This window comes from Lepisosteus platostomus, chromosome 3 (genome assembly GCF_059453375.1).
Source record: "Lepisosteus platostomus isolate fLepPlt1 chromosome 3, fLepPlt1.hap1, whole genome shotgun sequence".
NCBI lineage: Eukaryota > Metazoa > Chordata > Actinopteri > Semionotiformes > Lepisosteidae > Lepisosteus > Lepisosteus platostomus.
Window position 1 is genome coordinate 55,631,232 of NC_142613.1, and position 27,786 is coordinate 55,659,017.

The 27,786-nt window shown below is 36.6% G+C and overlaps 1 protein-coding gene across 1 annotated transcript; it reads right to left on the reverse strand.

The window, feature by feature from the left end:
* apoba (apolipoprotein Ba) lies at nucleotides 1-27,460 on the reverse strand. The gene is made up of 30 exons (XM_088626118.1): nucleotides 27,304-27,460; nucleotides 26,672-26,716; nucleotides 25,855-25,971; nucleotides 25,285-25,426; nucleotides 24,699-24,846; nucleotides 23,824-23,964; nucleotides 22,881-23,005; nucleotides 22,671-22,762; nucleotides 21,850-22,072; nucleotides 21,008-21,235; nucleotides 20,327-20,444; nucleotides 19,748-19,894; nucleotides 19,201-19,412; nucleotides 18,396-18,624; nucleotides 18,060-18,239; nucleotides 17,760-17,960; nucleotides 17,057-17,224; nucleotides 16,454-16,659; nucleotides 16,145-16,327; nucleotides 15,732-15,853; nucleotides 15,233-15,446; nucleotides 14,851-15,023; nucleotides 14,352-14,527; nucleotides 13,603-13,724; nucleotides 11,957-12,330; nucleotides 3,811-11,448; nucleotides 3,408-3,519; nucleotides 2,783-2,812; nucleotides 2,191-2,377; nucleotides 1-1,881 (listed from the first exon to the last, which is right to left on the reverse strand). Exons 1-30 carry the CDS (start codon nucleotides 27,356-27,358, stop codon nucleotides 325-327), a joined length of 13,665 nt encoding a protein of 4,554 aa, XP_088482244.1. The 5' UTR covers nucleotides 27,359-27,460; the 3' UTR covers nucleotides 1-324.
* Nucleotides 27,461-27,786: the final 326 nt, after the last annotated feature.

Consider the following 27,786-nt stretch of genomic DNA (forward strand, 5'->3'; position numbering starts at 1 on the left):
GCTGTGAATATTTTCTTTATTATTGCCCATTATTGAGTTTAAGATCACTTCATAATAAGTAGGGAAGACATAAAGGGAACAAAGATTTAATAAAGAATTGCTATTTATTTGAACTTTTTAGCAAACCTGAAATAACCTAAAAAATTACAACATTTAATTTACAAAAAAAGAATGAAGATAAAACAGCTTTTACATGATGCAGTTTGTATAACACATTTAAATACAAGGATTTATGAGTTTATAACAAATGTCCTTCTTGTTCTGAATCAGACCATCAATTTCATTGAGCAGCTTTCCCCATATAGATGGTTGTGTTTAATGTGCTCACTGATCCCTGCGCTTTGGTAATTCGTCAAAGGATTCCCAGAGGAATGGAAGAGGTACATTGACATTAAGCTCCGAATCACTGACTTGCATGTAAGGTCGCATGTTCCTGGAAAGCTCCTGAAGAAGGTTTAAAATGTCATTGTAAATTGAAGAATACTTTTGAATCATAAAATCTATGATTTTTTGAATTTCAGATGACAGGTTGTCAAGAGACATTTTGTCAAAAGCATTCTGGATTTGGACTTTGGCAAGATCTTTGTATTCATTGGCAGCTCTTTTGGCACTGGTAGACAATTCACGCATTTGATCTTGAGCTCTATTTACCAGGTATGACACCATCTCCTGGCCTTTACCTTCTACATTGAAAACCAGATCATCAACATAGTTAAAATACTCAGATCCATTTGTGTCAATTATTTCTTTCACCTCTTTCACATATACAAAAACCCTCTTGATTAAGTCAATTATCTTTTCTTCAATTTCATAGTACCGGACAGTCCATCCAACCATGTTAGCATCCAGATACTCTTCTCGGAGGGACTTCACATAAAGACTGGCTTTCTCCAGGTGTTTCACAATTATATTGAGCATATCCTCTGACAATCTATATACATGTACTGCACTCTTTAAAATGTATGTTAAGTCATCTTTGATTTTCTCTGCAGTGGGTGAATTCATGGCATCAGAGTAAATCTCCCCAATCTTGGTTCTGATTTCTTCAAAATTCTGGGACTTCAAAGTGCTGATAATTTCTTCAACTTTCTGGGAGCAAGTCTGGAGAAAATCTTGTAATTCCTGAAGTATCTTCTCAAGGCTTACCTTCTGAAGGCTCTTCATAGTTTCTATTGCTTTATTCTGGATTGCTCTTAAACCAATTTTAATTTTTTTCAATACTTCCTTTCCAGATACAGTTTGGTCAGTACCGGGCACCTTGAATTCAATACTTTTGATGTAGTTTACCAAAGCACTTATATATCTTTCCATGAAGTCATCTACTTGTTGAATTATCTGGTCAATCATATAGATGACAGACTGAGTGGCTTGAAGGTAGAGCTCATGGCCTGTAAATCGCTCTTCGAATCCAGGCAACTGGAATTTAGTCTCCTTTAAGAATTTGATGGCAGCGTCAAGCAGTTCTTTTACCTTCTTTTGATATTGTCTCAATACGTTTTTTGTACTGTCATAGAACTTGCTGCTCAAGTTCTGGAGATCTGCACTACCCAGGCTGTCAGCTGCCCTTTTATATAACTTCTTGGTCTCATCCCCAATTTGTTCAAATGTCTTGGGAAGCTCTCTATAGGATGTTTCAATGACATTTGAAACTGCTTTCCTCAGATTCTGTGCACACACACTGATTTCGACTCCAAAGAGATTACGGTGGTATTTGTCAATGCACTTGTACACAGCAGACATCATTTTGGGCACTTTTTCCCTCAGTCCAGTCAGCATTTCATAAAGAATATTCCCATTCCAGGTGGCTTGAAATTGAAGCATTTCATGATTACGCAGGGACACTTCAGTATCCAGAATGTTTACATCTTTTTCAGGAGAGGACTGTGAAATTGAAATTAAAGGCAATTAGTACCAATATTCCAATACAACAAATCTATGTTTTTATCTTCTCTGTGTATAGTATATACAGTACATTGTATCTGAATGGAAATATACATTTTATCAAAATATATATCTTTTGGCAGGCTTATCTTTATTTACACCTATGAGCTATTAATAGTTGTGAGTAAAGTAGCTAGATAAATCCTAAGGTTCCTTTTTTAAATCATTGTGTACATTGCAATTAAAATTAAACAGACACATTGAAGTTATCCATCAAGTAACAATTTGAATTTCAAAAATGTTACTTACTGGGTATCGGCTATACAGCCTTCCATGCAATAGTTCTGGGCTTTTCTTTTCCAAAAGTAGCCCAAGGAAACCAGCAGATGTTGAAGAAATGGAAGCAGTGATTTCATCATTACGCCCTGTGTATCTTAAGCTAACATCTGCAAATGCTGGACTGGTGATGTCAACATTTAAAGTATGATGGGTTCCCCTGAAAATCAAGACAAGTGGTTTGAAAATAAAAGCAGTGAAGAGGAAAATACACAAATGTTATATGTCAACATTAAAAGTAAGATTAAAAAAATAATAATTAGGAGGTTGATTGTATTTCCTCTCAAAAGTATTTTTTCTGATGCTTTGAAACTTCACTGATGTTTCTCTTTTTCTCTGTTTATCTTGAAAGAAAAGCCAGTGAGCTTATTAATGAAGGACCCTATGACAATGGTCACATGTTACAGCATATACAGCATATGGAAAATTGAATTTGTGACTTAATTCATTCTTTTCTTCAAACGTAAATCTGATAATAGCAAGAATTTATTTTTGCTGCATACCAAGGACTAAAGTCAAGAATTTATCATTCTGTTTTTTGTTCTAATTAAAATATGTACTGTACCTTCCATCTGGAGAAGCTTCTCTTTTCATTCTGAAAAACACAAAGAACAGAATACAATTCATATACATAATAGCGTTTTTCATTTGTTGCTTATTATAAGCAATTTCTTAGGCTATCCACCAGAGGGTATCTGTTTATTCAGCTACATTATAGAGGATCAACTGAGAGAGGGAGAGGGAAGGAGACTAAAAAATAGGTTGTGCATATGCACTGAAGGAAGAATCCTTATCGACAGCAAATAACAGAAATTGAAACCCTGCTACCAAAAATATACACCATCGGTGGTACTTGTTTTGTATCAATAAGCAACATGAACAGTTGATTATGCAGTATGTACAGTATGTTGTATGGGAAACATTGATTAAAACTTCTGTTGGAAGGTTTTCAGTTGTTTAAAATATACTTTAGTTTCAGACTTTCATCAGGGACTTTATAATGAAGACCGTTTTTATTACATTGAACTCCCATGGCTGTGGCTTCTGACCCATATTTTAGACACTAAAAGTTCAACTGAAAGCCTTATCAACTGTGTATTCATTTCTCCAGGAGACACAAAAAACTGAAAAGAACATGTAAAACAACAGTACAGTAAATATTAAAAAGAACTTCAGTTAAAACACACTACCTTTGATTCTGGGTGTACTCATGTTTCATATCAATGCTGAGGTCACTGTGTGAGAAGCTGGATTTTCCATTCAGGCTTAAAGCTCCATCTTGGTAAGTTGCTGTTGCACTCCCTGTAATGGATCAACACTTACTGAATCATAAATGCTAACATTCTTGAAATAAAGATTTTTACTTTTATTTACCACACTATCAACATTAAAAAACATTTCAAACTTAATGCACATGATAAAATAAATATTTTTCTAAACATGTTTCTAAAAAAGAATAAAAAATAATAAAATGGATTAGTTCTATATATTTTTTACAGAAACATTGCAAAATAAAGAAGCAAAAGCAAATCAAAAGATTATTGATCTATTTATTCTATTTATCTATGGATAATTTTTTAAATAGTGCTTTACCTTCTAAGTCATACTCCAGGAACACCAGTGTTGAACTGCAAGAGGAACGGACTGATGACACCAAGGAAGGGGACTTGTTTTCCAGGCTTGTGGTCCATGATACATTGTAAATTGGTGATGCAACTTTAACGGTAGCAGAAAGGGCACCAAAATATGGAATGAAAACTCCAGCAGGAAGACTGAGTGACAGTTCTGGAATCTCAATTTTTTGCTCCGGAATTGTGATGGTTGGCAGATCAAAGTTGGAAATCTTATTCACAATACTATCCAGGTGGATGGTATTTTTGCCAACTGTGAAGGTTTTTGGAAGAGTGAAGGATGAGATAGTGATATCAAATTCAGGAACTTTAACTGAAAAGTGAGGAAGTTTGGATTTCACCTTATTAAGATAGTCTGTTCCAATGTTGAGTTTCGGAAACTTCACGTTTGGCAAATGGGGCAGTGTCAGGTCAAACGGTAGTGTGCGGATCCTTTTGGGAATTTCAATCTTTTTGAAGTCAATGGTATATGATGGTACCCGCAGAGTTGTCAAGGGAACGTTAAAAGCTGGTGTATTGATAACAGAAGGGATGGAAACTTTGTCAGGAATGTTGAAATTCTCAATTGGAATGTCAATTTCTTGTATTTTTTGTGGAAGATTCTTAACCCATTCAGGTACTGCTAATGTTATTTCTGGAATGTTGATTGTAACACCATCAGTTAGCACTTGTACAGGCAAGGGGAAAAAATATCCATCTTTGTTCTTGGTGTATACAATGGAGGTGGAAGAGTTCAGAAACTGCAGATTTTCTTCATTTGTTGTTACATCAAACTTCAGAACATCCCATAAGCTCTTATCATACACTGGTAGTATCACCTGCTTCAGGAAAGACACATGTCCTTGCAAAGATCCACTTACATCTAAGCGCACCTCAGGCTCATCGTTTGACAAAAGCAGATCATTAGCAAGGATATTTGAGGATATCTGCCTTTTTCCACTCCAGGTAAACTGCTGCTTCTCAGAGCTGATACTGAGTGCTAGGGATTCAAAGATGCTTGCTTGTTCAGAAAGACTGCTTGGCTGTGACACATCAATCTGAAGGTCTGCTGTCAACATTGATGGAACCAAGTCCAGTGTCGCTTTGGCTGTTTGTCTGCCCTTAGTGTTGAATGACTTGGTGACGGCCTCATTGTTGCTGGTGTAGTTAAACATTGCATAAACACGGCGTGGAGATGCTTCCAGAGCTGAGTTCTCATTTAGTTCAAAATTCCACACCCTGATTCGTTTGGCATCTACCTTTGAATTTGCATCAGTTTTCATCGTTGACCGAAGTCCATTGGCATTGAGATAGACATTTGCTTCATTACTGATGGTTCCAGAAAACTTGTGATTTTTCACTGTAGTTCCATCAATCTTTCCTTTGGTTGATGTTTCCATAGAGAAGTATGATGTGAGTCCTTCAAGAGCAATGTTTTGTTCAACAGTTCCCTTTCCAGTTGTCTCAATAAGGGGAAGATTGAAATTATACTTCAGTTTGATATTTGAGGCTACATTGGGTTTAGACTTGCTGTTTCCAAGTAGCTCCTGACTAAATTCCATATTAAGAACTGGTAAGCTGACTTTGGCATTTGTTGTCACAGAGGCATCCATGCTCTTCTTTGTGAGACTCACAGTGCTGTCATGAGATCCCTCAATGTTCACATGTTCTAAAGATAAGGCAGTGGCCAGTTTCAAACCTCTCTTTCTTGTCAGGCTTGTTGTCCCATCAAACTTGAATTTAAGAACTTCGAATACTGAAGTCGAAGAAGCACCAAACCGGGCTACTATGTCAGTTTGATTGTATAGCCCGGCATTTGCATTGAGAGTGATCACAGTAGATTTCAGTGAAAAATCATAGGTTATGTTTCCCATAGCAGGAATCAGGATGTTATTTTGCATGCTGGGCAATTTGAACTTAGGAAGAGTGAGCTTGCGGAGTGTAGATGGCACATGAAGAACTGGCAACTCCAATGAGGGAAGCACTAGAGTATATGTTGGAACTGAGAAACCAACCATTGGTACTCTAAAGCTAGGCGTACTGACTTCTTTGGGTATAACAAAACTAAATGCAGGCAATTCTGCTGTGAATGGAGAGACCTCTATATTCAATATTGGCACAGTATATCCAGGAATCCTGAATGTTCTTGGTAGTTTGTTGATTGAAGTATCGATTTTAAATTTGTCATACTGCTCTTTGGCTTTGTTGTAGGAGTTTGTGAGAAGGATGACTGCATTATCTCTTCCATATTCAAAGTTCTGATTAAGTAATTTGATATTATCATTTATAGTTTTGTATATTGGCTCCAGGTCAATAGAAAAGGCATGCATGTCTGGGTTTTTTTGATACTGAACCTTAAAATTCAAGTCAAATGACTGTCGAGTTGTCCGCAAGAGTTCCTTAAGGCCACTTTTTTCCCACAAAGACATTTCCTTTACTGAAGGAATTTTAATTGAGGTGTATGGCACAGGAATTTCAGGGGTTGTAATAGGGACATTTAAAAAGTCCAGATTGGCTTCACCATTCATTGTTGCGTAAACCCCAATGTCATTCTCGTTGTTTCCCAGTGTGAAATTGTGGGAATACTTATACTGGTTGAACCGGGCTCCAGCCTGCCAGCTCACCTGCTGAACTCCAGAATTTAGAGTCAGTGCATAGCCATTCAAGAGCTCAATCTTTCCAGTAAGTTTCAGTGGGAAACTTATCTTCATATTCCCTTTGTTTTTGGAGTTCAGGACGATTTCAAATGGATGGGCCAAAAAATTTATGGAATTAGCTATTGTTCCACTGATTCTGCCAGTGAGATCACTGTCATGGGTAGCCACCAGTTCTATTTTCATGTCTGATACATGAGCTTTTCCATTCACAAGCAGAACACTGCTTTTGATGAAGGGCGTTTCTGTTTCAGCTCGAATGTCTAGAGTCGCATGGCTGAAGATGACAGATTCAGCTTCAATATTTTGTTTCATCTTCAAGGCTTTGCTATTTGTTTCAGCTGTAAAGGTTAGTTTAGCAGTGTTGACATTGATGCTGAACTGAAGGTCGCTTTTGTGAGTGCCATCATCAACGTAATCTTGAATGGACCACTTTGCACTTCCTGTATTTCTGACTGTTACTGAAACAGTTCCAGATTCCAGACGAGTGTTAACATTTTGTGCCACAGTTGCCTGACTTGAAATATCAGCTGCAGGGATATTCATGTTGTGATTGTATGTAGTGTCCATACTTGCTGAAACTCCACTCTCTAAGGAGACACGTATGTTATTAACGAGTTCAGCAGTGTAAATTTCTGTGCTGGCTTTTCCAGTAGTCTTACTTGTTCCCTGAACTGAGGAGCCAGAGAATATTAAATCACCTTGATGGTTAAGCGAGAAAGCATTGTGGTTTAACTTAACACTCTCACTTAATTGTAGAGTCTTCATTCTTTGAGATGAGAGACGTGCAGTGATATCCAAAGTATAAGCAAGATATTCTACTGTAGATGTAGCCTGGGAGATAACAGATGCTGTGAATTGAGGATTTTTCTGGTTGCTTGTAGCATTCTGAAATTCAGCAGTTGTTACCAGGTTGTAGAAGGGAGATTTTATTTTAAACTCACCAGAGAGCTTGCCAAATGTGGGGACACTGACTTCATGAGGTATGCGTGGCAATTTATATTCTGGAATCTGAAGCATAGACATTTCAAAGTTTTCCAAATTAAGCTTTGGAATACTAAATTCAGGGAATCTAATTTCAGAAAGAGTTATCTCTGGGAATGTTAGATCAGGTAGATCAGAGAGATAGGCAATTTTCAAATCCCTGAAATAGATGTCAGGATCTGGGAGCTGGATTTCAAAATTTCGAATTCGGTCTACTACTGAAATAATTCCTCGCTTGATTTCGTTGAAGTCAATGGTTATGGATGGAATGGTGAATTCGTTGAGGATGGTAATCTCTGGAGTTGTAAACCGGGTTGGTATGCGAATTTCTTGCAATTTTTTCAGGTTGATTTTTACTGATGGGACTTCCAGATTTGTTAGAGGAACTGTAAATTCAGGTGTTTCAAACTCTGCCTTCCTCAGTGCTCGCAGACTTAGTTCAAAAGATGGGATTCTGATTGTACCAATCCTATATTCAGGAAAAACATATCCATTTTCCAGGGCTTCATTTAATGTGTCCACAATTTCTTTAGCATCATATTGTACTGCTAGGTTGTTGATCTCTTGGTAAACTTTGCTCCATTGATCTGTGATGTATTTGACCATGTTAGTGTAGAATTCACTTGCCCTCTGCAAATACAGTTGGATTTCCTTTTTAATGTCCATTGTGCTGATCCTTTGTCTCAGGTCCATCAGGTTGTCCTGAACCCGTTTTTTAAATTCAGACAAGGCTGTGGAATCAACCAAGTCTTGAATCCACTTTAGAACCTCTGCAACTTTTGTGTCTCTTAATTGTTCTAAATAAAATACAGCAGCACCTTGTATTCCCCTTATATATTGCTGCAAAGCTTCAATTTTCTGTGGTATCTCAAATGCTTGAATCTGATCATTTATGTACTTTGTCATTTCACTGATTTTTTTATTGGCATCATCAACAAATTCATTGTAGTTAAATGACTTCAGTTTTTGTAGAAGAAAGTCAATGTACTGATTCAGCTGGTTAATCACTTCCTTATAGTCAAGTTCTTTTAGTTGTCCAATTGTGTCATCCAGCTTTTGTAGAGCTTTATCTGTGTAGGCTGTAACATCAATGCTTTTAAGAGTATTTACAGCTGATTGTACGGTTTCTTTAATTTTATACCGCTTAGTCAGTAGCACTGCTTGATCCATCAGAACATACACCTTCTTGTCAACTTCATACTTTACAAGTAACTCTTTCAGTGTTGCATAGGCACTGTTTATCTTTTCTGTTATTTCATAGTCCTCTATCCAATTTAGGATCAAGTCTCTGATGGCATCTAAAACTTTTGCAATTTCTTCAGTAGGGATATTAGCTTTTAGTTTGTTCAGGGATTCTTGAATATTTATAGACTTAATTTTATCTGTGAGGGTATCACTAAACTTCTGGACATCAAAGCTCTGAATTTGGCTTTTAAGGTCATTTAACTGCTTTAGGATTTGTGCTTTTATTTCATATCTAGAATCTAGGTCCTGCAACCAGGCTGCACCACTTTCCTTTAGTTTCTTCAGATCATACTTCTGAATGATTTCTTCCATTCCTCTAACTGTCTTTAAAGCAGTTTTGGTGATTTCATACTTCTTGTCAATTGCTTCCAATTCATTTAAAATATACCTCAGCACATCTGCAATGAATTCTTCCACATTAGCCTTTTCATAAGCATTTTTCAGATTACTCAGGATACTGTTAAATTGCTTTTGCAGTTCAACTAGAGCTTTTTCATTGAGTTCTCTGAGTCTGTCAAGGGCTCCTTCCAGGTCTTCCAGACTAACAGTATACTCCTTTGTGAACGCAACCACCTTCCTTTTGGCTTCAGCCACCTTGTTTTCCAAATCCATTGTCTTCATGTAGTCATTCACTTGTTGTGGCAATTTATCTAAACGTGCCTTGTGTTTGCGAATGAAGTCATTTATATCAAGACTTCTAAGAAAATTTTGCAAGGACTCAAGCGTAACTACTAGGGTGTCTTTTATTTGTTCAATTAATGCAGGTAGGCTTTCTACAAAAGGTAGCTGAATGATATGCATATCCTTGTTTTTGTCATATTTGAGAAAGCCTGAAATACTGAACTCTTCTACCTGGTTAGAAACATCTCGAGACAGTCTAGAAGAGTCAGTTAGTTTCCTAAAATAGTCTGTGAGCACCTGACCTGAAAGTTCAACACCAATCATCTCAGCATTGTTGTAAGCTTGCATATCATGGTTGTATACATTCTCGTTGAGCTTTGTTTTGAGCTTCCAGTTTCCAGATTGTCCCGATGGGGTCAGTAGACCAACCAGCTTGTTTTCAAGAAGTGTTTCAACAGGTGTTTTGCTGTCCAGCTGATGAGTGGTTGATCCTCTGTAATCATGTGAATATGTAAAGGCTAGGGGCTCTGCTTTCATTAGGAATTTACTGAAGAGCTGGCCACTGTGTTTCCCATAGAAGTCAAGTTCTCCATTAGCATTAACAAGGGAATCAACAGAGAGAGTAAAAGGCATGGCTAGAGAGCGAATTGAGCTTTCAAATTGAAGGGATTTTGATTTTAAACTGGCTTCACTGCTAAACTTAGCAGAAAGCCCAGCAACTTCAATGTCAGCATGATGGGTTATCTTTGCTTCCTTAATATTGCCAATGGTGTGGTATTTAGCAATACCTGTCAAATCTGCATAACTGATTTCATAGTTGTGTCTGAGTTCCTCATTCCCCATCACACCTCTGATGCTTCCCGATAGCTTCATCTGGTAAGGTTTAACTTTGAGTTGACCTACATTGTTAATATCAGCATCTAGCAACTTAAGATTATTGCTCAGGTCCAAGGAAACAATGAAAGGCTCCATTTCAAACTTAATGTCATGTTTGTAGGAATTTTCAGGACAAATAAAGTTGTCGGTTTTGGAACGGAAGGCAAGAGTCCATAGAGTGATTCTCAGTGTGTGCATTTGTTCTGTCTTCATTTTCTCATATGATCCTATCATATTATTTGAAAAGTCCAGGCCTTTGTTGTTGATTTTGAGGTTCATTCTGTTCACTGCATTCACATTCAGAATATTGATTTTGTATATGGTGTTTAAGTATGCTTCAGACAATCCAAGTTTGCTATCCACATTGAGCTCTACTCTTTCTTGCAAAATGTCTCCCTTTGCACTAAGAGTAAGGGAAGCACCAGATCGGCCAATCCCACCATTGAAGTTGTTCTCAAATGTCAATGGGCTGCACTGAAGTGTTGTTGTGCCACTTGTAGACAAGCCATCCTGGGTGATGCTCAGGGTTGCCTTGTGAGATCCACGGCCTGTCTCGACATTGATGCTGCCATCGGTATTGATTTCAAGGCCCCGGCCATTCAGAGAACCAGAAACAAGAGCATAGACTCTGTTTCTATAATATTCAGCTTGGGATTCCGCTCTGATTGTTGCTGCCTGACTGGAAAGGGCAAGTTCCATTGTGTTGCGCAGTGTTTTGCTGAGATACCTTGCAGCTGCGTCTGACTTTAGCAAGAGGTTGCCATCCTTATAACTTAGTTCGCCGATGTGTTTAAGAGCATCATTGTGTGCATTTGTGTTGGATGTGATAGATAGCTCTTCATTGGCATAGGATCCTTTTATTCTGTTCTGGGCCTGAAGGAAGGACGTATCCAGCTTCAGCCAGGATTCTCCATTTGCTTCATAGTTCTTTGGATTGATAACATATGTTACAGTGTACCATGCATTGCTGTATAGTGGTCCCAGTCTGATTGATCCATTCACAATTGCATCAGTCTTAAATTCGTCAAATGTACCAGTAAGTTCTGATGAGTAGATCAAAGATGATTTAATTCCCAAAATGCTGGAGGCATCAAAGGTGTACATGGCTCTAGCATTAAGATTCTCATTTAAAGTACCAGCTTCAGACCAACTGAAACTTGCATCAAGGAGTTTGTGCTGCAAGGATCCTTTGACTGTACACCTAAACATTTCATCAGAATTCACATGGATCAGTCCAGTGCCTGCACAAAAACAAAACAACAAACAAAACATTGTCTTAAAATCAGAAAAATGAGTATCATGCTTCAAATCATTGTCTTCAATAAAGTGTGAATCTAAAATCAAAATCATTTAGATGGAAAATATACAAATAAGGCGGATTTCTGTTTTTTTCTTAGTTTTTCAAAATGAAATTAGAATTATTTTCAGCAATAGTATACTGCTACTACTTGAACATCACTGGAAGTATGTTAAGATGTACAGTATTCAGTAGAGCTTTATCAAACGCATCACTGATTTACGTCATGATGAAAACAACACTAAAGGAATATATCTATATGTATTAAATTATTAAGAAATCTTATTATTAAATTGTTGTAAAATAAACAGCTGCTGAAGCAAGGTGTATAAAATAAGAAATTACCATTTTATAACTGGTTTCACATTCACAACAGATACAAATATAAATAGAAACATATTTTACATAATATTACAGAATAAAATGCAGAGAACATAAAATAATACCTTTACCTTCTATTTTGTAAGAAAGGAGTTCAACTGGGCACTCAGCCATGACTTGATACTTTGCAATGAAGTTATGAGTGTCTGTTGTCTGATTTCCACCACTTACGGAAGCTGTCCAGTTATAGAGGTTGCTCTGGAGCCTAGTAGATAGTTCAGCAACTCCAAGAAGGGGCACACTGAGCTCATATGTTTGGGGAATGCTGAAAGAAGGAATGTTGAACTCCCTGGTAGGAATATTGATTCCCAATTCTGGCAGAACTAGTGGAGGAGAATACATAGTTTTGGGAAAATTCAAATCCTCAGAAGTTTTTCCTCCAAATGGCAGTGGAACATTGATGGTAAACTTATCTTTGTTGAACTGGTATCTGAACAAGCTGTCACTGTGGGGAGAAAAAACAGAACATGGAATAATTACTCAGATTACTCAATTCCATTTTTAAAAAGAATGATTTTTATAAATATGGTTACTAAAACCATGTATTGCTATTTTGTAAAAATTAACCCATATACAGTAAGTGTTCTGTATCAAACATTTGATACTAAATCTGATATACTTAAGAAACATATTAGTGATGTGCAACCACATTTCTTAAGACATAGTTATAGTTAACCAAATAATAGTCATGTCTTATAGTGGTGTTATATACATTACCACTGCACTTGTGGTGCAAGTGAAAATTAAATTTGTTTGGCTACTTAGGCTCAAATAAATTCAGACCATAGAAAATGGATCAGAAACTATATTGCTTTAACATCTAAAAAAATTCTGCACTAATGTTAACACTAATGGTAGTCCTCTAGTACAGGCTCTTAAAGAAGTCTTTTGCTGGGATTTTTGTTATGCTGCTGTCCGTCTATTTGAAGCACTATAAAATGTGCAATATATACACTGCACATAAAAGCCAGTGCTGTAGTTCCTAATAGCAAACAGCAAGACCCCATGCCTAAGGTTTTAATGCATGTTAGTTATCAACAAAATTACCTTTCTTAATACACAATTTTAATTCACATACAATCAACTTTGTAAAATTGTAAAGGTGATTTAAAAAAAAATAAATTTAGATTGCCAATTAGTTTTGTTACACCCAATCGTCTATTACATGTTTTGCATGTTGCAGCTCATGACACTGAACCCCAGACTTCACATTCAAGGGAAAGTGCGGAAGTATAGGCAGAGTCCGCCAACCTGCCCACCTTCGAGCTTCTTGTCTTATATAAGCAGCGCAAGGCTGCAATTTCCCAAAAGGTCTCCAGGGGCATTGTGTTACAGACAGCTCTGAGAAAACTGGATGATTAATCCCAAATTACCCTAGGCAGCCCTCTGCCAATTGTCACTGCTGGTTAGGTAATCCTAAATTTAAATGAAGCTTAATGGAATGGGTTTATCCCAAGAAATTCTATATATTTAAGCAAGATATAAACATAAATAAAAATAGACTGTATTTGTACACCAAAATGGAGAAATTATATTATAATTTTTGTACATCAACAAAATATGGTTCCGCCTGTCTTAAACTGTCTCTGTAGTAAGAATGGTGACTGAAAAAAAACACATTTTATCAACCCATAACAAAAAAAGTATTTTATTAATGTCTTTGTTTTTTTAATATCGAAAAATTCTAAAGTACATTTGTAGACTCAGTCCAACTTACGATTTCATGTAGAGTTTCTCTGGGAAAGAGAAAAGGATGTTTTCTGGAATATTTCTCTTGATCCAAAGATTTTCAATGTAGGGAAAATCCTTTGCCATTTTATCCAACCAGATGTTTCCTGCCTGTTGAAAAGAGATCATTTGCAAATTATATTTTCAAAAAGAAAACAAAATTTGTTGAAGCATAGTAATTCTTTCATGTCGTATTAACATTCTGTTAACCTTAAATGTAAGTGACCAACAGTCATAGAAATCCTTGAATTTTGTAAAACTATAACCCCTCAGAAGCACATAGAATCATTTCAAAGCTTGTTTCCTAGATGGCATTGACAAATGCTAAGAATATGTACATACTATTTCTTTTATGAAGTTAAATCAAATCCTTTTGTCCACCTTTTTTCATGGTATAGAGAAACACTGTGTTGTGATTTCTCAGGTTTCAGCAAATGAGATTTAAATGTCTGTTTGGAGGGCTTGAACTTCCAAAGGGAAATAGCATTGAATATCAAACTGAACCTGAATGAGGCATGAAGAACGATTTCTTACATTTCCAGACTGCATTATTGAGAACGAACTGTTTTTCATATTGGGATATGGTTAATAGAGAGAAATGAACTTTTAGTATGATTGTATCAAACTTCAAACCCAAATTTAAGGAACTGAGGGTTGAAGTAATGTATCCTGATTTTACCACCTTTTCCACCTCTACCCTACACATCTTTAACCAGAAAGGATGCATTGTTGTCTAACCTCAATTGACTTGGAAACGATGTGACGAAGCTTCATGTCAGTCTTAGCCACTTTTTGTTCCAGGATGTCATCAACATACTTATGCAGGTACTTCTGGTACTGTTCAGGGTCAGGGAGAAACTTTGTAACCTCTGAGTTCACATCTGACTTCAATTCAATCTCCACTTTGTTATCATCTAGGACAGGGAGAAAGGTACTTACAGTAAGTGACAACTATCAGCCACATCCAAACTTCATATTTTTCTATCAAAAAGATTAACACTCTGTAAAATAGAATACATTTAAAAGAAGAATGGTGAACTCTTTGCGAGGAAGGTTAAGGAGATCAAGTTTTAAATTATTTATAAATTCATATTTTATATACAGTATATACACACTATAATTATACACTATAATTTAATGCAAGGCATTAAAACACAATAAATTATAGGAACCAATAGCATTTATTGCATTTCAATACTTCTCAGTATATTTTTAGAGCAAGGTACGTGAGGAGTACCATATCTGAAGGTGGCTCTTTGCGCGGAGGAAGACTCTGGAATCTTGACAGATGAGTCAAGCTGCACGGTCAGTCCACCGCTGCTCTTAATGGTGGCAGTCGTAATGGCATCAATTTTGAGCGAAGGGATCGTCAGCTGGCCCTGAAGTAGGCCATCCTTCATTCCCTCAAGTCTGCAAAAAAACAAATATCAGTGCCAACAGTTCCCCCTAACACACACACACAAATGTGTGTTTTGGGCTGGAACACTCAGGCAACAACGGAGAAGAGGATGCAACTCCCTGTTTGAGCTATGCTACTGAAGTGTGGTGGGAGATGCCATTGACAGTGTTAAGAATGGCTTAACAATATATATGACATACTGTACATAAGAAAATATTACCTTGCATGGCCGACTAGTGACAACTCTGGGACTTTCTTGTTTGTGACATCGACAGTGAGAACATACGTCTTCTTTCCCTTAACCATGGCTTCTGTGTTGACCCCAAGCTTAATCCCGGTTTCAATATCATAATCTGGTATTTGGAGGTCACTGCTCATGGTCATCTTGTTTCTGTTGTACTTCAGTGTAACTGAGGCTTCCGAACTTTGAGATCCTTGGTCCAAAGAAGACATAAGGTACATTTTAAAAGATTTTTTACCCTAATAGTTTTTAGTAGTTTACACTCTGAGAATTATATACAGTAATATGAGCTAAGGCAGCGTTCTTCAATCTTTTTAGCCTCATTTGAGTTCCAATAAAAGTACAGTATAATGGAAGAAAAAAACATTGAACTCATCCATTATAAGTATGCCTCTGTGGCTCTGTATGTAAGGTACCAGATCAGTACTGTTGAACAGAAAAACCAAATAGTTTTTTCCGCTTTCACAGAGACACGTACCTTCTGCTTGAAGAATTATTTTAACAGTGTCAATTTTTTGACGTCCTTCTCTTGCGACCTCATAGCCAACTGTTACAGAGTATTCTGTGACTTCTCCTGTGGGCTGAACCTCCAGAGCAAACCTACAAAATGTTTCACAGTCATTTCGGGGTTTCATTTCCTTGGAATGACGCAATTGCAAGCCATGAGTCATTGATTTTTTGATAAGTGGCACAAAGCATATTTTTTCATTCTCAGATTTTTTAGAAGGTTTTAATTCCCACATGTTATTATCATAGATCTTTGTAAATACTGTAACTACACCAATCTATAACATGTAAATGACAGGTGTAAAGTATTCAGCATGAGAACTCTCCACGTTTGCACATAAAAAAGGAAATATTTCCTGCATGACATCTCAAGTTTCCACGAACCTTGTTTCTCCGGTTAGTGGATAGTATGGAGCTGAGTCTGTGGAGCTGGCATTGGAATAACGAACAGTGGTGCAATACTGCAGACCAGTGAGCAGGGGCCTGCATGTTACAGAGTCAGTTCTGCTTTCCACCAGAGGAGGCACTATCTCAGTCTGAGTGGAGGACACGGACAGAAGTTTGTTGCTGTAATTAAAAAAGAGAGAATGATCAAAAAGTAAACATAAACATGGGTTCAATTCCGTTACAATGCCCTGAAGTTTATTTTAACGAAAGCAGACTAAGCTAATGTTGGTGATATGTGAAGCCTACCTGATACTGAAGAGCTGGGTGGGCCCCTGAGGTGCTGGAATGGATAATTTGACTTGGTTTCCTTTCATGGTCAGTTTAGCATTAAATGCACTTTCATGGTAGATATTGGTGTGCATCTCCACACCGGCTGTGGTGAACTCTGGGATATGAACGCCCATGTGTGTCACAAACTCTACTCCCACCGATGGCATGAAGCTCAGTTCTTTCTGTGGGTGAAAAACCATTATTGTGAGAAATGACTTCGGAAATATCCCCATCAGTTCTACACACACTTAAAGTCTTTTGTCTCCTATTCCTTTAAATCAGAGGTGTCAGCTGTATTGTTATTAATTTATCCTTAGGTTTACTGAAATGTAACCAGGAATGTATTTGTGCAAAATAAGATCACTTTATTAGCCAATGTACGATGTAAAATGCTGATGTACATACTATAAAACAAAAGAGCAAAGGTTTTGTAAACCACTGAACATAAATTCATATTCACAAGACTGTATCATTTTAAAATAAAGAATAGCTTTTGATCACAATTGTTACTGCCTTTTGATATTAGAGATCAATATCTGTTGATAGAACAACAGACCCAGCCTGCATATTTGTATTTACCATTTCCGGTGTCATTTTCAGACCACCCTTAGCACCAGGAGCAAAAACTCCAGACAATGAGAATTTCAGTGGAAAGCCAGTAGATGTAGGGAGGGAGAATTCATTGTCCATGAAAATGTAATGAGCAAAAATCTCATTGTCTGTGCCAGATAGCAGAGATTTGGCAATCTAAAACAAAAATACACAAATACTCTGTTAATGCATCAGGTTAATAGAAAGCTAATTAGATATTTGTTGTTTCATATTGCTAATAAGTTTAAAATGAAATATGAAAAGTACTGAGAACTTAGTATTAATTTATATACTGAGAAGAATTAAAAACATCAAATGCTTTTAGTTTCATTTCTCATTTTACATATGTAAAGTTTACAGTTTTGAAATTTGTTTAGACAATTATTCATTACATTTCTATCATTAGTCAAAAAATAATTTTGACTACAAGTTAACATATCACGCATTATTACAGTATGTATAACTAAACACGCAAAATCAAATCTGTTGGTATTTACTGCGGATTTTAAAAATACAAATATTTTTGATGTAATAAATCCCTGCAATGAAGAAACGTTCATGCATGTAACCTTAAATACGCTAGGTAGGTGTACTGATATGCAGATCCCATTTATCTCAGAAAACATTCTTCCTACAGTATGTGGTAGCTCCCAAGAATCTATTTTATGATTCGAATTAAACTACACAATACCTTTGAAGGGACTGTTGAAATGGATGTTGCAAGCGTCTCAGCCATCTGTACAACGTATTTCAGGTCACTAGCTTTTATGTATCCAAGTTCAGTTTCCATGATCCTCAAGTACGCCATTGCCTCGGGGGACTTCTGAGATTTCAAATCCTTCATCAGCCTGTTAAAGTTTCGACTCACTTCCTTCACAATGTCCACTGGGATCTATGAGATATGAAAATAGAATTATGGTAAAATTTGGAAAATTAAACATTAAGTGCTGGGTATCTGGGTATTAGAGGACGAATTTGTCTTATACTGTACCTCTCTCTTTACTTTTTCGCTCTTCAGAGGTGCAACCCAGTTCTTAAGAACTTCATTGACTTTGTCAGGCATCTTGTTTTCTGCCCAGTACATTGCCTTCATTGCACTGTCTGGGAAAAACCCCTTCTCTCCAAATAGGGCATCAATGGTTGGTTCAAATCCATTTCCCTCAAGGCCAACCTTTGCGTGGAAAGAGAGAATTTAAAAAAGGTGCTTGCAAATTGAATCCAAAGAGGATATTTAAACCTGAAGAGTAATATAAATTGGTTTGTGCTACAGTGCTTTTGCTGTGCTTCACTTTAGAAAAGCAGGCATATTCAAAAGTATCTCTCGTACCTCGAACATGTCAATGTTGTATCCAAAGGCTTTAAGTGTAGTCTCCAGCATGACTTCCCTGGGCATGTAGCCACTTGGATCAAAAATCATGTTTCCTTGCATACTGGCTTCAAGAGGTTCCTCTTGTAATGGCATAGATGAGGAAATCTTATAGTTGCGAGAGAATTTCCTTGAGCCCTCAACAACTGGTACTTCAAAGCTTTTGAGAGCTATTATTTTTTCCCTTAGTCTGTTGTAAAAAAAGAAATTGGGTTTAGATACTGTATAAGCATACAATTTTAAGTGAACAGTGTGTAAATTGTTTGGTGTTATACTATGTAATAATTTCACCTCAAAGGATAAAGTGGGCTTTAGAGATGGATAAAGGTAGCTGCTTGGAGAAAATATTCTTTGTCAGGTCAGTATTTTAGTGTTATTCTGTACATGCAAAATCTAGTTTGCATTTTACATTGATGATGGCAACAATAAGTATGGATATGAAAACCTAGAGTGGTTGAATATCTATTAGTGAGTGGATATAAAATACTTAAACTGGTAGACTGTTTAGAGACATAAAAAGTATCTGGAATTGTGATTTCATGGGATTTATCATAAATATTAATCCTTTCCTGGGGCAGTCTACAATAGTCTCTTCCTTGCATGTGCTGTATACATTCTAGTGCCAATGGATACCAAGTCTTGGTAAAGCAAAGTCAGTGAAACTACAGTACATTAAACTTTAAATGTCTGTAAAAACATTTAGTGGGAGATGCAGGATTGCCTTGTATCGTCTTGTTTTTTGCCTTGTGAGGTGGAGTGCACTTACCCCTGGACAGAGGGCTCCTTGGAATCCAGAATGTTGGTGATGTGGGAGGCAATGAAGCTCCTGACTTGCTCATTCTTCTCCTTTACCAGTATACGGGTCAGTTTGTTGAGGTCGGAGGGAGAAGGGTTTCTCATGAGCATCAGGTAGGCAGCCACTCGCTTCTGAACAGACCCACTCATATCCTGCAGGGTCTGAAGAAGAATGCTGCGCACCTGAAAGATAACCAAAAGTACTTAAGAATGGTTGCAAATGAGTCTATTCATCCCATTTCATCAAAATAAAATTCCTGAAATATTTTTTTTATTTGCTTTGTTTATTTGCTCATTTTTTTTAAATTGTTAATCAACTTTAAGATGCATGGATGGGAAATACTAACACATTTCTGAAGTAAAAAATGTGCATGCACTGATTACCTGTTCTTTTCTTCAGTTGTATGATTTCTTTAATAAGGAAGATCTCTAAAACACTTTTAGTTTTAGTGACGGGTACATTCACTGGAGTATATTCAATAACCAAGGAAGCACAAAACAAAGGTATAGGCTTTTACCTCATCAGTAATGGTCATTTGCCTGAAAGCCTGGATAGCTGCCTGCTGAACAGCAGGTGAGGTTGACTTATGTTTAACACACTTGAGAATAGTGGATTTCAGTTTAGGGCTTGCTGCTTCCATTGCACCTCCCATGTTCCCAATGGCCTGGAACCAAACAAGAATTTAAGTTAAATTCAGCTTTGCATGTTTTTAAGGCAGACATAGACCCAGCAGTCAGTTCTGGGGTTTATTTTCTGACTTGTTGTGTCCTTGTTTTTGTAAAGCGAAACAACGTTTTATTTTCCAGTACACGGCTCACATCCAACATTAAAGTCCAGCACAATGCCGAAATCCTTTACTTAAGACAATTGAAATTCCTTTTGTTTTGAAGCATTTTAAATAAAACCTTTCAAAAGAAAAAGAACACAACATTATGACGATTCACATATAATAACAACCATTCTCGATATTCCCTCAACCAAAATGCAATTTAGTTTTGTAGTTAACTTTCAGTCTTCCTGCAAATGAAGCCAACATGACGAACAGGCAGTGGAGCCAGTGCAGTGACGTACTGTACAACAACAAGTGAATACACACCCGCAGAGTCAGGTAGGTTTGGTCCTCATCGCCTGAGCAATCACTGCCAAGCATGAAAGCCATGAATTCCGCCACTTCTGTCACTTCAGGTGTTACTTTGCCTTCATTCTGATAAAACCTAGAAAGAGTAAATACATTTAAAATACTGTAAGTCTTTACATACAGTAAATGGCATGTGAAATTCATTGTGTACCTACAGTATACTGTTTAAAATGCTTATCGTAACAATAATGCACTCATTCTTCCCATAAGTTTTTATTATTGTTGTCACAAGCTGCAAGCAGCGACATCTGGTGGCACATACTCATATAAATAACTACAAAGAATTAATAGAAAGATTGAAAACAATTTTAAAATTAGACTGAGAAAGAGAGCTTTAAAACACTGCTCTGTAATTCATACCCTGATATTAGGCATTTTCTAAGCTGTATATTTATTACAATTTTGCTTTATTGTAGGCACTTCTTATGTATGGTGAAGAAATAAAAGTTTGCTCTTTTGTTCACACTAACATATTTTTGCTATAGCTTAGTATAGCTGCATCTAACCTTTACATAGTTTACATTGTCAATAAGCCAAGAGACATGACTAAATTCTTGTTTGAATACAGCACCAGTTATTAAATGGTTATTAACTTTGTTATTAACTTTGTGTAATGGATGTAGCAGAACCATGACTCACTTTTTGACACTGCTGCTGAGACCATAGAGCGTGGCCCTGCTCTGCCTGTGCTGAGCCATGCTGAGCATTTCTCGGACACGCTTGCTGCAGGGAGAAGGGAGCAGTCCCAGGGCATAAACGGCTGCGTCCACTGCGACACCTGAGGAATCGGATGTCCTCAAAACCTGGAGCATGGCACTGGTGCACTCTGGGGTTCCACACTGAGGCAGGGCTTGCATTGTGATCATGCTGGAAACATAAGCATATCAATAAATCATCCATCCATTTTCTTAACACTTTATCCAATGCAGGGTCCTGAGGGAAATGAGGCCTCTCCCGGAAAGCAATGGAAGCAAGTCAGGACACACGCTGGATGGGACACCAGTGCATCACAGGCCACACACAGAAACAACACACACACACACACACACACACACACACACACACACACACACACACACACACACACACACACCAGGGCCAGTTTTCCCAGAAGCCAATCTTTGGACTGTAGGAGGAAACCACTGATCACTGGGATCCAAAATAAGAGGACAACATGTTTAATTAAGCACATTTTACATTTGCCAATATGTATGTTGCCAATATGCCAATACTGCATGTGTTGGAAAATTTAAAATTCTGCAGAATAAATTGAATAAAATTAAATTCAACATACAGTACATACATGAATTTAATTTAATTAAAGCGCAAACCACGATTATCATGACATTGATATGATGCAAAACCTACAGTAAGTGACTCAATTCTTAATTTCATGAAATTCCTGCCTTGTCATTTCTCCACCAAAAACCTCAGCAGCTTTTTTGACACAATAGTTTTATGAGTAAGGTTACATAGTTTACCTTGATATCTCTCCCATTTCCTTCACCATTGCACCCAGGGTCTCATTTTTTAAAGCTCTCAGCTCAGTGACAAGCTTCTGGAAGAGACTAGCTCTCTGCTGGCGTTGCTGTGTCTTGGGAAGGTTGCTCAGGTCTCTGAGGGCTGTGAGGACAGCGTCCTTGCTCTGAACAGGGGATTTGTCATCAGAGTGCTCCATGAAAAGACTTCGAGGACTGGCATTACCTAGATACAGGGACATCCAGCTTAGTCAGTGTCCGACTCAACCCTGCTGCTCTTCCAAACCTACAGGTATTTTATATTTAAAACCTTTATTTTCACCATCTTAGGGGATGTGGGGCAAAGCACAAGAATTAACAATATTTAAAAAATTAAACTAATCTAATAAAAATGTATCTCTGTAATAGTTTGTAGGGAAAGAGCAAATTAGACAGGCTTCCTCACAGCAAAAATGTAAAGTTATAGTTTTACCTTCTTCAAAAATACAAATTGTGTTGAGAATTTGAAGAGAATTTAATTATTTTCTTCAGCCTACACTTTATTTTTCAAGGTAGAACTATCATCTGCTAATTATGTTGACTCTTTAAATTACTTGATCATTTTACAATGAATTAAAAAAATTTCAGTCCTTTTTCTAATTCTCTTCCTCCATAGATAACTTGCCTGCTTTTATTTTATACTATATTTTATCAATGAATAATAAACAATTTAGAAAACATTATTTTAATCTTTTTGATTATCCTAAGGAATAAGGTCCCTTTTCATAAAAAAACCCCAAGAAATAACCATTGAATGTTGGTATAAATAATTATTCAATTCTTACTATCAGAAGGCTCAAAGATTCTGTTGTTGATCTTGGTTGAATCTTTCAGAGTCAACGTTTGCTTCACATGTGATGAAATTCCATGTTCATTTCTGTTTTTGAAGACAGAAATATTGGAGAAACTTAGAACTAGAATAGAGCAACCAGCATTTCAAAGATGTAATCTCTGTTGAAAGCATCCTTTCTGTTTGTTTCTAGGACTTAACTTACTTGTGAGAGAATGGTAAAAAGATGTATTTCTCAATACAGGTAGCTCCAGTCACATGTTTTCTTTTAGGATCAAATTGGTAATTGCACGTCTGGCTACTACTGATCAGATTTGAGAGGGGTATATGCTGCAAACAAAAAAAGAAAAAATGTAATTAACAGATAACCTCAAATTTATGGTTCTAGTTTTATGTGTGATGACCAGCTATAAATGCCAGTTGGATACCATTTTCATGCCTTTTTTATTTAAGATTGGAAAAGTCAAATACATTTGTAACAGACCCACCCAATTTGGAATGGCCTATGAAAAGCTAATCACGTGACCCTGGGGAGAATTAGATCAACTTTGAACCACTGGTCCTTCAACACATCATGGGCAGCACAGCGCATTACCAGAAGCTTAGAACCGGTTGGAGAAGACAGCTGGAGGGGTCACTGTTGCTAAGAGCCAAGAGAGACCTGGATGACAGATTTCACCATACGATCTGCTGTATGCAGGAAATTGTACGTACGATCAGTTGGACAATCCTGGTTACAGCTGGCTAATGAACCAGGCTCGAACCTGTGATCATACAGTTCAACCCACACTCTGGTTCAGCTTCTCACAAAGCACTGTAACATCCTTTAAATACAGTTTTTTTTTACCTGATCTAAAAAAGAGTAGTTTATTGGATTCCTAAACAGAAACAGAATCCATATAAATGTACACTTCACAGTTATTTGTCTTGTTTTCAAATTATGTTACATGTGTACGTATATTGTACATTCATACATACAGCATCTTACAGTTGCTGGTTGGTGTTTTTCTTTGCATGGAAAGTACAGTCAATTAGTTTATCATAAAATATTTTTTATAATGAAATCAATAAGTAACATCCATTAAGTAGTTTATAAACATAGAAAGAAATGTGGCACAAGAATTCTGACTCAAAGTCAAATGCCTTACCATTCCAGAGATAAGAGCTAGTGGGCTTGTATAGTCTTGTTTGGGGTGGAAGCGGTCACATTCACTAAGGTCTCTGGTGACAGTCACATCTGTGGCTGAGTTGGCAGTCACCACACTTCTGCATTGACCATGCAAGGTTTGCTGAAACAAAATGCACATAAACATAGAAGAGCAAATGTAAGAAAGATCTAATATACATATATTGTTATTCCAATATTTACTAATAATCATATCAATCAAGATGATCTGAGCCAACTATCTATCTTCAATTGTCTTATTATTATTTACTTGCTAAACAGCACAGCACACATACTTCATAAAAACACCCACCATTGAATATATTATTATAGTGTCCTGCCTTTTCTTGTACTTTGCTGAAAAGGAGTCAAAGTAAAGTTTTATATTTAGTATTACTATTTATATTTTTTGCTTGTGGAATGCATAACAGAGTTTGGTATTAGTGCAATGCTATTTGACAAATGCAGATCTGTAGTTTGTATCTGTATCTGTCGGTACAATTTTTAACCAGCATTCTACACAATTCAATACCAGAAACCCAGATAGTGAAGTCAGAAACATCAAATGGACAATGTTTGGTAAGAGGAGATGACCCATTTGTTGTTTTCTGATGTGATCGATACTGAGCATACAGTATCCTCAATAACAAAATGCTCAAGTGGGATAGATGTGTTAAATGGCCCCCTCTTGTTTATAACTGCTCTTATGTTCTTATAAGTTGCCTGATAATAAAAACAGATTACCCTTCTGAAATTGGGAAGACATTAAAAATGAGATGTGACAGCTACATTAAGCAAAATGCTCAAATTAAAATTACATTAACTAAAAGTGATGCTGTTAGTCAAAGCTTTGCTTACCATGTCCTCATTCTGCTGCTCGTTGTCTGCTGGGGCCATGAGGGCTGAAATGATTCCTCTCTTGATATTCAAAATATTGGTGGGCTCTTCACTCTTTGGGAAGAGAGTGACCTTTGTTCCATGTTCAATTTGGAACATCAGGATGTTTCTGGAAAGGTTGGAATGAGGAGTGTTAACACAATGAAAGTTTAAACCTGACTCATTCCAATGTACCTATTTTCATATTGCTATAACTGTGAACAAACCTCCAGGTGGCTTGAATTGGATTAACTTTGTCATTATTATAATCATTATCATTGTACAACAACATGAATAGAATTCCAAAATCATTCGTTTACCAAATAAATACTTTATAACTACATTCATTCACTGCTGTGATCCATCGTGGCACTTTTTTTTTGAAAATATCCTTCTTCTTTTAATAGTATTAAATTACATATCTTAAGTATTTACTCAGTCATGGAAAAAGTCGGCATATTCTTAGACATATTCCTTGGAAAGGCATCAACTAGTCATATGACCAGTTGGATTCCATGTGTTCATGGGACTTATGAAGGATGCAGTGGCACAGGATTTTGAGTCTTACTTCTCCATAGCAGACTTGAAGGCAGCAGCACTGGGACTCTGACTGTACACCAGCCTTCCCTGAGGATCAATGAGCTTCACCTCACTCAGGGTGCAGTCTGTGGTTCGCATGATGAAGTTACATGTCCTTGGGACTTCCAGCTCTACCTACATGGGGAGACAGAGACAAATCACATTGCAGACAGATGAGGCCTGATTGTGCTGATCATTGTGTAGCTTAGCACGGTTTTCAACGCACACCTTGTTGAACTTTGCTAAATTAAATTTTAAAGTTGAATCAGTTAATTGGTTAAAACAGGTTTAGATTGACAACAGTGGGAAGAGGAGGGAGCTGGAATGTTGCTGCTCCTTTGATTGGCAATTTTATTTCTTTTTTCAAACTAAAAAAAACATTTAAAATATTTAAAATCACTTAAATTATGTATCTAAAGAACCTGAAGTACTACACAAAATTACAAGAGACAGAACACAAAAGTATTGCTTCTATTTGCTTCTAGTTCATTTTGCAGTTACATGTCATTATATAATTGTGATATGATTAAATAAAAATATAAAAATCTCTATAATGGACCTACCATGCATGTGATTCTTGGTCCATTCCTGAGGTTTGCTGTGCCAGTCACTCCATTTTGACTTTCTGCTTCGTATCGGTATACATATTTCTTCAAGTTCTTAAATCTTGTTGAAACTTTTAAAAATACAGATAAATAAATCAGGTATAAGCAGCTTCAATATGGCAAATGAATCATATCTATAGTCGGAGCAATACAACAATTGCACATTCAAGCTTATCCAAGCATATTCAAGTTTATTTTGTGATTTTCTTTTATATGTAATTTGCATTGTTTCCAAATGTATGATATGGAAAACAAGTTTAATAACATTTACTTTGCCAAAACCTTTATGTCACGCCGTCTACATAAAAAAATACTCTAGATCAGGTCACCGTACAGTTAAAGATCCACATGGGGGCGTCATTGCCATATTGTTCTGTATGTCCAAAGTTTCATAAACCTGAGGCAAACAATTTTAGTTCCAAATCATCACTTGTACACAAGAACTTTGAACCCTTACTGATGGACAGATAGTTCTGCCAGTTTCTTGAGTCAACAACACCCTGTTATGATATACCTAGAAAAGAATCTGTAGTTCAAACACTCCATTTCAAAATGCTTAAAATCTCCTCCAGCATTTCAAAATCCCCTTCTAATGGTCTTCAATTCCAATGCTTTCTTTCAGACTTCTTCAGACAAATTTGCATACAGGTTGAAATGTGATTGAATGCATTAGGTCTCCTACTGTAGGTCTTTCACAGCAGCATTCCTGTAGTGTTTTATCCAGTAATATTTAATTAAATGAAAATGAAGTATGTCACTGAAACTACTTACGCAAACAGGTTGGACTTTGTTCATCAGTACTCTCATTATCTTGTTCTATAAAATAAAATACACGAATAAGGTTTTTCATAACTTTTGAAGATGCAGCATTATGGTAATAATTTCAACAGTCTACAAGCTCCTAATCTTTAATTGTATGAATATGAATATAACTTAATATTACATTAATCATGAAAATCATGTCAGTCTACTGTATTCTACTGCTATTCTGTTTTAACAGTACATAAATAACAAATAGCACAATTACAATATTTATTGAACATCCATTCTGTGTATTTCTAAATAATAAATACCATACTAATTACATTTATATATAAAATATTATATCATTTAGAAGTGATAATTGTATCACTCTATTTTATTCATTTATTTTAATGTGATATTCTTAAACAATGCTTTTTAAATAACATCAGGTTTAGATTACAGCAAACATTTTAGAATGATATGTTTCTTAAATTCAGTTAAAATTGATTAAACACAAAGTACAGGGATGTGAGAAGCGTTTAGAAGTATGCAGAAATGTAGGCACTTGTAATTGATGTATTTCTGATAAGTGACATGAGAGCCATTAGGGAAAGCAGGTAATTAAATAAAATCAGAGTAAAAGATGTGCAGGTACTTACGTGCAAAGGCATAGGTGATCAAGAGCAGCAGGAGAGAGAGCTTTGGGTCACCCATGATGGGTAAGAAAAGCTCCTTCCTTTGTTACCCTTCAGCTACCCCACCAGCCAGACTGCTCCACTGCTCCAACCCCTGTCTTTTATAGTGCCGTGCAGCTGAGGCAGGCTCTTCGGCAGATCAATTCAGGTTGCAAAAGCTTCTTGCTGCTCCAAAGGTCAGAACAAGCAGCAGGTACAAAGGCGACTAGTTTAATAATCACAGCTTCTAAAGCTGGCAGGCAGCATTGGACTCACTGGGATTAAAACTTGCTTTTTTATTTTAATTTTGCATATGTATATTTTTCCTTTTAAAACAGCTTTGGCTTAGGTAAATGGGTACTTTTCAACATGTTTTTTTTAGCAAAATGGCCAAATGAGCAGGAAGAAAAAAGAGACCAGAGAGAGCATCTTGATCCATAAAACAAACATCCAAAACCAATAATATAG